Raw genomic sequence first — 12,481 nt, 5'->3', positions numbered from 1 at the left:
ACGTTTATTGTTAAAATGCGAACCAAGCCAAACTTTTACTCTCGACACGCAGTGAAAGGATCTCGGTGCTTTGCATCGAGTAAAAGATCGATCTCTGGATTTTAAGAATCAATATTGGGGGGGGCCTGGGTAGCTCAGTGGTAAAATACGCTGGCTACCACCCCTGGAGTTCACTAGCTCGCTAGTTTGAATCCCAGGGCGTGCTGAGTGACTCCAGCCAGGTCTCGTAAGCAACCTAATTGGCCCGGTTGCTAGGGAGGGTAGAGTCACATGGGGTAACCTCCTCATGGTCGCTATAATATGGTTTGTTCTCAGTGGGGCGCATGGTGAATTGAGCGTGGTGGATGGCGTGAAGCCTCCGCACGTGTTATGTCTCCATGGCAACGCGCTCAACAAGCCACGTGATAAGATGCGCAGGTTGACTGTCTCAGACGCGGAGGCAACTGGGATTCGTCCTCCACCACCCGGACTGAGGCGAATCACTATGCGACCACAAGGACTTAGAGCGCATTGGGAATTGGGCATTCCAAATTGGGAGAAAAAGGGGAAAAATCCCCCCAAAAAAAACAAAAACAAAAAAGAATCAATATTGGGATCATTCAGATTGAGATCAGAAAATCAATATTTTTAATCATCCCTAATCCCTATTATTTTTATTTTAAGCAATGCATTTTGTTTTAAAGGTTCAAAATAGCTAAATCCAATTATTTTCATGTACCCCCTGGAACCTGCTTACATACCATCATATCACTGGCCTACATGATATCACTACCATGTCCGTGTGTAGAGAACCTTTTAATGCCACCCTCTTTCTTACGATCCAGTGCCAGAAATGAACTTTTTATTAAGCAATATTTTCTCCTTTGAATAATTTAAAATTATTAATAATTTTTTACCTTTTTGTTTAGTAGGGATGTGCTGAACAACTAATTTCACTGATGTTTAAATGGAAATTTTGAAGCCGACTAGTCGACTAGTCTAAAAAGAAACCAACCTTCAGAAAACAATAAAAAAATTTTATTTATGTGACCCATTTAAAATACTTAATCTATTCCAAATCCAAAGTTAAATTCCACTGAAAAGGGGCATTTATCTGCAATGTGCTCGCCTTGAATTATGATCATTGTACTTTAAATATAGAACATGACACACATTCACTGAATCAACGTTAGTGAATATTTAACAGGCATATTTATTGAAAACATTTGAATGAATAGTGCGGGATCAATAGAGCAACCCAGCCTGTTCTAAATGGAATTCACCTCGTAAAAGTTACTTAACATATTAGCAGTCGGCACCTCGTTGAAAATAGCCTTCTTAATCAGCAGATTAAAAAAATGGCATTCCTAACCTAAAACAGGCTACTTACTCAAAAGCATACATATTTTGATGAGTAAAATGAACACGTCGACATGGTCCGGTGAAAGACGGGACTTGACTCACCCGAGGCGGCTATCCTGCACTTGAAAAAGCCAGCATAGCAGAAAAATAATGTACAAGCATGCACAGATTTAAAGAAGACTCAAATGTGAAAACATCCATAGGGACTTTCAAACGTTTGGAAAGCTGATTCCCGCACCTCCGAAGTGATTTCATAACTACTTTGCTGAGTTTGCTTGTCTAGCGAGAGGACATTTTCTTGCACACTCCACAAGTGAGAGAGGGAAGAAGCACGCGCAGCACAGAGGTGAAATTAAACTCTGTATCTGCTCCAGATATCCTCTTTTTTCAATAATATTTGTATTATTAATTCTATTTAAAATATGTAACATTAATATGACAATAATTTAAGCGCTGCCTCTGTAAAAGCCAAACGTAAATGTGTAAAAATGATGATCAGTTTAATGGGGGGAAATACTAACCGACTAGTAATTCCAGCGTCGACTAGCAGCATTAGAACCGTTTAGTCGACTAGTCTCGCACATCCCTATTGTTTAGTAGTTGGTTTTCCATTAAATTATTTTGTCATAAGTGTTGACAAATCAATGTCAAATCAACTAATGAATAAAGTAAAATAAAATATACATTTATCAAAACATTGTATTTGAATACTTCTTTTAACATAAGGCAATCGAAAAAATACTAATATAGATATATATACAGTACTGTGCAAAAGTCTTTGGCACATAAGATGTTTCACAAAAGCATTTGTCTTAAAATGGTTATTTATATCTTTAGCTTTCAATAGGAAATATAAATGTTAGACTCCCAAACATTACTTTTACAAATAGAAAAATAGATTAGAATAGATTAGAATAGAAGAACAGGGAGCCCTGCAACAGATATCACAGCCCCCTCAGAGCCCCCACTGAACACTGTGTCAGTCTGAGATTACATAAAGAGACATAAGCAGTTGAGACAGCCTAAATAGATAGAAGAACTGTGGTGAATTCTCCAAGACGCTTGGAACATCCTATCAGCCAACAACCAAGAAAAACTGTGTCCAGGTGTACCTAGGAGAATTGGTGCTGTTTTAAAGGCAAACCATGGTCACACCGAATCTCAAAGATGTTTTACACATTTTCTTAACTGGGTTCAGTTTGCATATAATTCCCTATCGCAAAGTATGTGTTTTTGATGCATAGGCCTACTATATATCTATAGGTATTATAAGAGCTAAAAAAAAAAGAAAGTTGTAAATGCTTTCATTATTAGTCACCTACAGTGACAAATATGTTTTTTCACTTTCCTTTTTTTCACAGTTTGTTGGTGTGGAGGGTTTCGTAACTGGGATTCTTGATCTTTTCCCTGGAAAGTATTACATGCGCTATCAGCGTGAAATCGCTGTGGCAATCTGCTGTTTATTATGCTTCATTATAGATCTCTCCATGGTTACACAGGTGAGTACCTTTATTAAAACAACCCTTTATAACGAGGGCAAGAGTAATATTGTCGAGGGTGAGGATGCAAATTTAATGCCCTTATTATCAATAGAGTGTTATACATTGTCAGATAAGAACATATTAGTTTAACCACTTTCATTGGGTATTAGGTCATCATATTCAGATATTGACAGACTGATCTTCCTTCAGTGCCAGTTTTAGCAAAGTGTGGGGGTGATATAACTCAGAGTTCCTTTTTCTACAAGGAAACTTCAAAGAATCTTAATAAAAAATAACTAACTGACAGGTAGCATTAAATTTTTTCTAACATGGATGACATTTTAACATTGTTCCTGTTTAAAGACAATATGAAATGGCTTTTAAATGCATTTACACTAACTTCCATAATGTGACATATTTACTAGTGCAACGAGAATATTCACTGGGATATAATGTGGGACGGGACTTAATTGTTTGGATTATCAAAAGTTAGGTTATGATATTATTGGTTAATAGAATAGAAGAGAAAACATTTTATTAATCCCTCAGGGGACATTTCTTTGTTACAGTAGCAACACTTATAAAGTGCATGTTATACACATACAGTTAAATATTATCAAACAATAAAAAGATAAAGTTTAAAATAACATGCTGATTAATCATGCACCACAAGACCAGGGACAGTTATTAACATAGTAACCAGGGTACTGCTATGTGTGCGTTTCTAGGGAGGGATGTACGTCTTCCAGCTTTTTGACTACTACTCAGCCAGTGGAATGACCCTGCTGTGGCAAGCATTCTGGGAATGCGTGGTTGTCGCGTGGGTTTATGGTGAGAATCGCTTAGTGTAGCTATTTTTATGTTTTTATCTCTTATCAGTTTTATGTACATTACATATGTATTACTAGCATTTATCTTGCAATGTTCGTTGCATTAAGAGATACAAATTGGACCGTGTGCTGACTGTAACACTTTTTTAATCCTAAATAAAAGAGTGCTGAGTACATGTTGCTGTCTGCAGGTGCTGACAGGTTCATGGATGATATTGCCCGTATGATCGGTTACCGGCCATTCCCGTGGATAAAGTGGTGCTGGTCCTTTATAACTCCATGTGTTTGCATGGTGAGAACTTGAAAACTCTTCCATTTGTTGACTTAGCTCATGTTTTAATAGGGGTCGACCGATATGAGTTTTTTAATGGCCAATAGCCGTGGTGACTATTGAGATGTACACAGAATTCTAAAATGAATAAAAAACACTTATTTTACACTATTTTAACTATGGGCACTTTTATGTTTTGTACTTGGGGTTTATTTTTTTATTAAAAGTAACAGATTTCAGCTTTACATGAAAGTCACATTAAAACGGCATTGGAAATGTTTTGTCATGCCTTCATTATTTACTTTTGCTACTTTTCAAGTACCTTTTATGTATTGATTTTATTGTTTTACCCTTGTCCCAGACCCAGACTTTAAATCTTAAAATATGAAAATCCATCATAAAAATATTACATTTTCAAAACTCAGATAATTTAACCAGAGTGAAATAATGATTAACCATTATATCATAAATCATTTTATTTTTCATTGTGTTCTTAGGATACAAAAAAACACTAGGTATGAATTAGCCTTAAAAAGACAAAGAAGTCTGCCATTTTATTTCAAAATTATAATTTTTATCACTGTCATTTCCATCACAGAATTCGAAGTTCTCTAAAAAGACTGAAAAATGAATGTTTATTGTCTGTTGACAAGGCTGTTGGAAGATGTTTAAACTGATAGCAGGAGGAACTGATACTCATGTTAATTGGCCAAGCGGCAGGATTATTAGACGAGTCAAAAAATCTTACATTTTCCAAGGATATATGGGTCTATGATGTGCATTCACTACTACAACCAGAAAGGAAACTCTCTATCTCTTAGAAAGCTGCCCTCGTCTATTATTCAAGAAAGTTCTTATCCTGAGTGGAGTATGGGTCAGGGAGTTCAGTTTCTGTATTTGTACAGTAGCAAATCAGAAAATTATTTTAAATCTGGCACTGATATGGATGCTCTTCTCTCCTGTGTTTTCAGGGTATCTTCCTTTTTCATCTGTTGAACTACAAGCCTCTGACCTACAATAATGTGTACGTGTACCCATGGTGGGGAGAGGTGATTGGATGGTGTCTAGCTCTCTCTTCCATGCTCTGTATCCCTGTTAGCCTTGTGTATAAGCTTGCTGGAGCCAAGGGAACATTCAGAGAGGTATGTAATGTGTAATCATCATTTTATTTTCCAATGACTGCAACTAGCTAAATCAAAATGCTTTGCAATAAGCTGTATATTTATTCCAGTATTCCAACATAACAAAAGTTATGGAGAGTCACATCAGAGCAGTATTGTTTATTTGCATGATCCCAGACAAGCCTACACTTTTCAAGAATTGAACCCACAAAATAATATGCAACTAGCTCCATTTTGATTCCAGTATTCCAACATAACAAAAGTTGTGGAGAGGAGCAGAGTACCATTGTTTATTTGCATGATCCCGGACGAGCCCCCACTTTTCAAGGATCGAATACACAAAATACTATGCAACTAGCTCCATTTTGATTCCAGTATTCCAACATAACAAAAGTTATGGAGAGTCACATAAGAGTAGTATTGTTTATTTGCATGATACCTGACCAGCCCCCACTTTTCAAGGATTGAACCCACAAATATGTAAACCAGATTCTAAACAAGAATTAGAAGCAATATTGGATGCCACTAAAGTTTGGACTATTGGTTGGTTACCTCACTCAAAGGCATTATAATTACTCATGAGAGAGCAATGTGTGTATTTATAGTAAGTAGGCTACTGGTTGTCATTCCACTGTAGATAGATCACAGTGCTTCACCTCCATCAATTTTTGCTTTCAAACACACACACGGAATACAGAAGACAACTGAGGATTTTGGCATATATGCTGTAGGAAAACAAGTAAAGAATGCAAGAGTAATAATGTGGGAAAACCTACTGAAACAGAATCACATTTTTTAGTTTAGTTTTTCAACAACCAAGTGCAAGATTCTCATTATAATGGACATAGCTAAATTAACTGTAGTTGACTCCTCTAAACTAGGTTAATTTTGCTTCAAATTAATAATTAAATACAAAACAACAACTTTTTTATTACACAGCTATCTGGAACACTTGATTCTGATTTGTCAATTGCAGTTTTATATACCTCGCATCACTCAAGGGTATCTTTCTTCCCACATAATACAATAATTTCAACTTAAGTCAATATTACATGTACATTTTATGTCTTTTTTTAAGGTGGCGTGTAATAAGCGGGATAATGTACATTCATCCAGACATTATTACAAAATAAACCCCTTCAGGGTGATATAAGACTGTACATTATTCCTTATTTATATATTTACACCTAATTATAATGTGATCTTCCAAAAAGCGTAGTACTGTTATTCAGTAGAGAATGTAATTGCATGGGATTCATCAGTATGTGCTTTGTGTTTGTATGCAGCGTTGGGAAAGTCTGACCAAACCAGTGTGGGGAGCCCATCACCTCGAATACATGGCCCCTGACACTGATATTAAAAGCCTTGCCTCTCTGTCTCCTGGAACTGAGGAGAACAAGGTGATCATTTTTGAGAGTGTTATGTAGACAAAAATCAAAGGGAAAGCCTACGACATCCCTCCTAAGGCAAGCTGGCTGATCAGTATTAATTTAACATTTTATGGAATTTTATAAAAAATTCTATCCTCTAACAGTCTTAATACAAATAACAGTTTATGGAAAATGATGATTACATGAAATCCCTCATGTACACCAGATTATTTTCCTTTTTCATCAGTTTAAAGACCCCATGAAATAGTTTAACAAGTTTTGTTTTCTGCGTTGGTGTATTTCATATAGAAACAGGAATTTTGGGCAGGGAATAAGTCAGGGATTGTGACCCCTTTTTAAAAATGGCCTTAAAAGGCTTTAATTTCGTCATAGCCGTGAACCATGATTTTCTACTTTCTAGTCAGTTGCAGGCTGTATTTGGGGGAGGGGCGTTATCATTCTCACATTTGATTGGACAAAAATTTGTTTAGTGCAAGATGAGTCATCAATATATTTTAATAGTTTTAATGTGTATATTGGCTAAAGTTTCGTTTAGTCAATTTTAAAGAGTACACTAGCATATACATGGCTTCAAAGCTAATAAATATTAACAAAGAGCCACAAAATTTTGATTTCAAGGGTCTTTAAACTGCAACCTAAACTAAAAACATTATGTGCAATGTTTATTGCAGATATCCACACTTGGCAGGGCAAAATCAGCATGTCTTTGGAGGGGAAAATATAGTGTCTAATCTGACAACACATAGCTTGGCACCTGGGTCAATTGTTAACCTTGGTGTAGTACATCAAATCAGAAAAGGGCACAATTCCCACAGGCCAATTTCTTGAACATGTCAATGGTCTCTTTGCACTGACACATGAGTATAAAACATATCCAAATGAGAAGCATATAGTCAAAATGCAATGTTAGCTACAAATGTTTTACCAATACATCCTTGACACAATCTGGCCCATAACGATATCCACAAAAGTGGGATGATAAATAGCAATCCACTTTCTTAAATTAATAAAATCTTGTGCAGATTATTTTTTTAAACTAAAATAATTTATGCTACTAATTAGAACAACAAAAATCAAGAATCAAAAAGATGTTTTAATAACCAAGAATAAATCTTACGTTCATACTAGCAATCAAACTATATGTGTCACATCGATAAGATCACATATAGTTGCCAAACATGCGTTTTTATTTCTAAAGAGTGTAAAGAGTGTAGATATGCTTGATGTGTCTTCGTTTGAGACAGGTGACCTCAATACCTTGAGCATGATATCACTGTGTTAGATATATGTGCCAAATGGAGCATGATTTTCCATCTCTGTTGGTCAGAAGATGGTTTCGGTTGCCATAAATTAATATCTCATCTACCTAGTACAGCTTAAATATACTGTGAGAGTTTTTACTGCAGACATTTTGAATTTGAAAGTCATAGTCGCATTTAATCCAATCTGAGTACTATATTTTGAATTTGAGTGCCAGTATTAGTATGTTCTCAGACTATTTTTTTTCCTTTTCATTTTTATGATTTAAAATTGTCATTGAAACATCCAAAGAAAGATATTTAGGCATTTGAAAAAAAATCAATGCCAAAAAAAAAAAAAAATTATCATAATGTCATATATACATATATATATATATATATATATATATATATATATATATATATATATATATATATATATATACTGTTGGCCAAAAGTTTGGAATAATGTACAGATTTTGCTGTTTCGGAAGGAAATTGGTACTTTAATTCACCAAAGTGGCATTCAACTGATCACAAAGTATAGTCAGGACATTACTGATGTAAAAAACAGCACCATCACTATTGTGTGTATATATATATATATATATATATATATATATATATATATATATATATATATATATATCCAATAACAATGGTAACAGTAATTACATATTTTACAGTTTAAAGCAATTTGTCTAAATGGGAAGACAAAAACAAAAAAAAACGAATGTTAACAATGATTTGTCAATAAAATCAATTCAAAATCAATCCAAAGTTTCAAGTCAAAACTTTTCCAATGTCAGGTGCTTGTGCTGTTTTTCGCAGGTAAACGTTGTAGGTTGACACATAGTTGCCAAACTTTGCCTTCAATTGTCTTAAGTTGAGAACCCATGGACAAATAGCCAAGATTTTACCGAGGTGTCCCGGAAAACTGACCTCATTCCGACCTGTGGGAATTCTGCCCTTTAGAAGTCACAACACATATACTAAATCATTGTGGCATCGTAGATGTAATCAGAATGTACAAATTAGACTGTATAATGTAAGGCTTCAGAATACATTTGCACATTTTTGTAAAATAATCTGCTAGCACTTTTTAATCGTGTTAGAATGTTTTTTGGTTTGTTTTTATTTTACATAATGTAAAATAAATCAGAGATTTATTTTGTGAAGGCTTTTATTTTGCTTATATGCATATATAAATACATATTGGATAACTGTGTGTTATATTTTAAACATTTGATGCTGTATGTACTTTTGATAAAGATAAAAATATGGAGTGGGAATTATTACTGAAATGCTGCAATGCAGTTGCAGGAAGGACTATGAGACAGATAGCACAAGAAAATTATTATATTTTGAATATCAAGTGCTACAGTTGTTAAATGTATTAGATTCTTTGTGTGTGTAAAAATCCAGTATTCTCTGCCAACCACCCAGAATCCAGCTCAGTTTGGTTCTCATTGAACAAATCACCTAAATTGGAGAAGACGTTTACTTGTGTTTTTGCCTATTATTTCTTCTCTTTGTAATACCCATGAAGCTAGACTGCACCTGTACAATTCACAAATTTATGAGGGAAAATGAAACCTTCCTAATTCAGAAATGGCAATTCAGTGTTTTTACCCCTTAAACACAGAAAAAGTTATATATAAGACATTTTATTTACATGTACCCGTTGAGGAGGCAAAAACATTTCCCTGTTTGAGGTGAACATGCATTTGTGACTTTCTCTAGCGAGAATGAAATGTTCTAAGTGGCACTAAGAAATCTGAAGACGTTACACTGAACTGGACTTCCCCACCGGGTTAAATTTAGATATACTGGTTTACAAAAGGTTTTATGCTTTAACAGTTTTAGTCCTATTAATCAAGCCAATCTGCAAACAACAAGTCAAATTTAAATGGATAGTTCACCCAAAAAAGAAAATTCTCTCATCATTCCAAACCCATATGACTTCCTTTCTTGCGTGGAACACAACGGAGATGTTAGGCGGATTGTTAGCTCAGTCACCATTTACTTTTATTGTACGGAGAGAAAAAAATGCAATGACAGTCAATGGTGACTAAGGCTGTCATTCTGTATAACATCTCCTTTTGTGTTCTACAGAATAAAGTAAGTCATATGGGTTTTAAATGATGACAGAATTTAAATTTTTGGGTGAACTATCCCTTTAAGTGCTGATCACTCATAGATTTATTTATATTTTAAAGACAAAAAACAATTAAAAAAATATACACAATTTTAAACATTCATTTTTCTTTCCATCCAAATAAGAGCTTGGGTTGGTCAGTAGATCAATTATTATATAGTGATTAGTAATGTTTAATGTAGAAATGTTTATCTAGAAAAAAATATATATATACATGTTAACAAAATAAGAAAAGAATATTTTGTGTCATTTCTTGTGCTCTGCCAAAATTGTTCTCGACAGTATCTTTGCACGAAAAGTTTGAATGAGAATGAGGCTGGTCGAGATAGGAAACAAAAATTACACAAAAAAATCCTTAAAGGGAATGTATCACAGCTAATACAAAAAATTATCTCAAATTTTGTTGCAGTACAGATTTTTCTGGCTCTAATGCATTCATTTATTAACTCGATGTACCTAAGCCGGGGTAGACACCATATTTCCTTACATCAAAGATAATAATATGCAGTCTACGCTGACCAAGGTCCATTAGTCTCCAGTCTAGAGGGGAAAAATGCTGTTTCCAAAGACTATGACAATCCTTTGTGAGATGGTTTAAACTTAGTTGCAGAATTCCAAAATCTTAATAGAGTGGATGCAATATGAGTAGAATGAAATTATTAAGCAGCTCTTGAAAGAATCATCTAATGAGAAACAGTGCAAAGCATTTTGGGTGAGGATACTGTCTTGAAAATTCACACTGCTGACCTGGTAATTAGCTCATTGATGTCTTTCATTGTTGTGGTTTGTAACATACTGTGATGTAACCATGGTTGCCATTTTTAAATCTAACATAGTAATTAGGGTAAAGTGTACAGTAAATGTTAGTGTTCCATCTATCTAACAGTATCCCTCTCAGTGTAAGGAGGGCTTTGTGCTGTTCCACCTGCCTAAATCAAAGCAACAAATGGCAATAAACTAACTCCATGAAAAATATGTCATTGCATTTTTTGTTGTCACCAAACTACAGATGTTGGATGTTGCAAATGTTGACAACACCCCACAAGATAACACAACAAATGAGCATGTCTAACTTTTGGGTTGTGTGTTTCAATGAAGCAAAATCTTTAACGTCAAAATGAAAATACATTTGACCCTATTGTACGTTATTCAGTGTTGGATAGGTTACTCAAAAAAGTAACCCACTACAAATTACTTATAACTTAACTAAAATTGTAATCAGATTACACAATGCATTACTTAATGGGGAAAGCATTCACTTTACGAATTACTTTTAAGTTACTTTTTTTTTTTACTTCACAGAAAAGATTTTTTCTACTCAACGAATTGAAAATATCTATTTCCTGCTTTCATTGTCGCACTAATGTCATACACTCAGCATTCTTCAGCTGTCACAAAAATGTAAAGAGACATAAATAATTCATGTTTTAAATGTATTTTTACTTAATATTATTTTAGAGATATTTGTAACCCAAGTAATGAACTTGACCCTCCTACTGCAGTCAGAATCTGCATACACCTTTTGCATTCGTGGGTCAATTTGACCCGGTGGAATTCAAGCTTATAACCCATTCATAAACTGATGGCTTTCATCTAAAACTATATTGTAAGTAATTAATAGGTCCTTAACTGTTCATACATGTAAAAAGATTTATATTTGATAACTGACAAATATAGAAGTTATTAATACGCCATTTTCTTTTTTTTTTTATAAAATGTAGAAATTCTTTGACATTTCAAAATATACATTAACTACAGAAAAACCAGTGTGATACATGTGAAGACATATTTTTTTTCTCTAAATATACAATTTATATTAGCATCTAATGTGAGAATTACTAGTAATTTACATGAATTTTCTATTACTCATAACTGCTAAATACAACTTGGTGGTCAAAAGTTATGAAACCTACATATTCTTTTTCAACTAAACTTCATCAAAACAACTGTACAACTATATAAGTATACAGCATTAATACTTCTTTACTATGTTTTTAAGCTAAACCTATTCTATTTATTTGCATGAACTGCCGAATGTTGATGCGTGAGTATGTTGTAAGCTGGTTTAGCATCAGATGGCTGCAGAGTAAAATGTGGACAATTTCCTCTTTCGAGCTCTATTTGGACTAAAGAGAACATGACCTTTTGCTCTCGCCACACCCCCTTTAGACAGTAGTACAACCCCAATTCTGATAAAGTTGAGACAGTATGAAAAAAAAGAGTGATTTGTAAATTAAATTCACCCTTTGCTATATTGAAAGCACTACAACTACACATTATATGATGTTTTACCTTGTGAATTTAATTTGTTTTTTTTTTTTTTTTTTTAAATGTACAGTAATTTCAAATCAGATGATTGCAACACGCTCCAAAAAAGTTGAGACGAGGGCAATTTAAGACTAATAACAATTTGACAAGTTGAAATAACAAGGCGATGTGAAACAGGAGATGTTAAACAGGTGAGACAATTGTGTCTTAGTACTGTATACTGTATAAGGAGCCTCCAAAAACAGCCTAGTCCTTCAAGAGCAAGGATCGTTCAAGACTTGTCAATTTGCCAACAGATGCTTCAGCAAATAATCCAGCACTTTGAGAACAATGTTCCCCCAAAGACAAATTGGAAGGATTTTGGGCATTTCACCCTTTACAG

General features: G+C 34.3%; 1 protein-coding gene across 2 annotated transcripts in view; it reads left to right on the top strand.

Annotated features, from left to right (window-relative positions):
- LOC127415027 (sodium- and chloride-dependent creatine transporter 1-like) overlaps window positions 1–12,481 on the top strand; it is a 62,696-nt gene that overhangs the window by 41,998 nt on the left and 8,217 nt on the right. The window contains exons 9-14 of one of the 2 annotated variants that reach the window (XM_051653491.1): window positions 2,703–2,840; window positions 3,551–3,653; window positions 3,844–3,944; window positions 4,895–5,065; window positions 6,331–6,444; window positions 7,107–10,806. In XM_051653491.1, the coding sequence (XP_051509451.1) occupies window positions 2,703–2,840; window positions 3,551–3,653; window positions 3,844–3,944; window positions 4,895–5,065; window positions 6,331–6,444; window positions 7,107–7,166 (687 nt within the window). In that variant the 3' untranslated portion in view covers window positions 7,167–10,806. Of the gene's footprint in view, window positions 1–2,702; window positions 2,841–3,550; window positions 3,654–3,843; window positions 3,945–4,894; window positions 5,066–6,330; window positions 6,445–7,106; window positions 10,807–12,481 lie in introns of those variants that run through there. The other variant, XM_051653492.1, reaches the window with a different exon arrangement.

This window comes from Myxocyprinus asiaticus, chromosome 24 (assembly GCF_019703515.2).
Source record: "Myxocyprinus asiaticus isolate MX2 ecotype Aquarium Trade chromosome 24, UBuf_Myxa_2, whole genome shotgun sequence".
In the NCBI taxonomy this organism is placed as follows: Eukaryota; Metazoa; Chordata; class Actinopteri; order Cypriniformes; family Catostomidae; genus Myxocyprinus; species Myxocyprinus asiaticus.
Note: the sequence above shows the minus strand (reverse complement) of the source record. Positions and strands in the feature narration are given on the sequence as shown.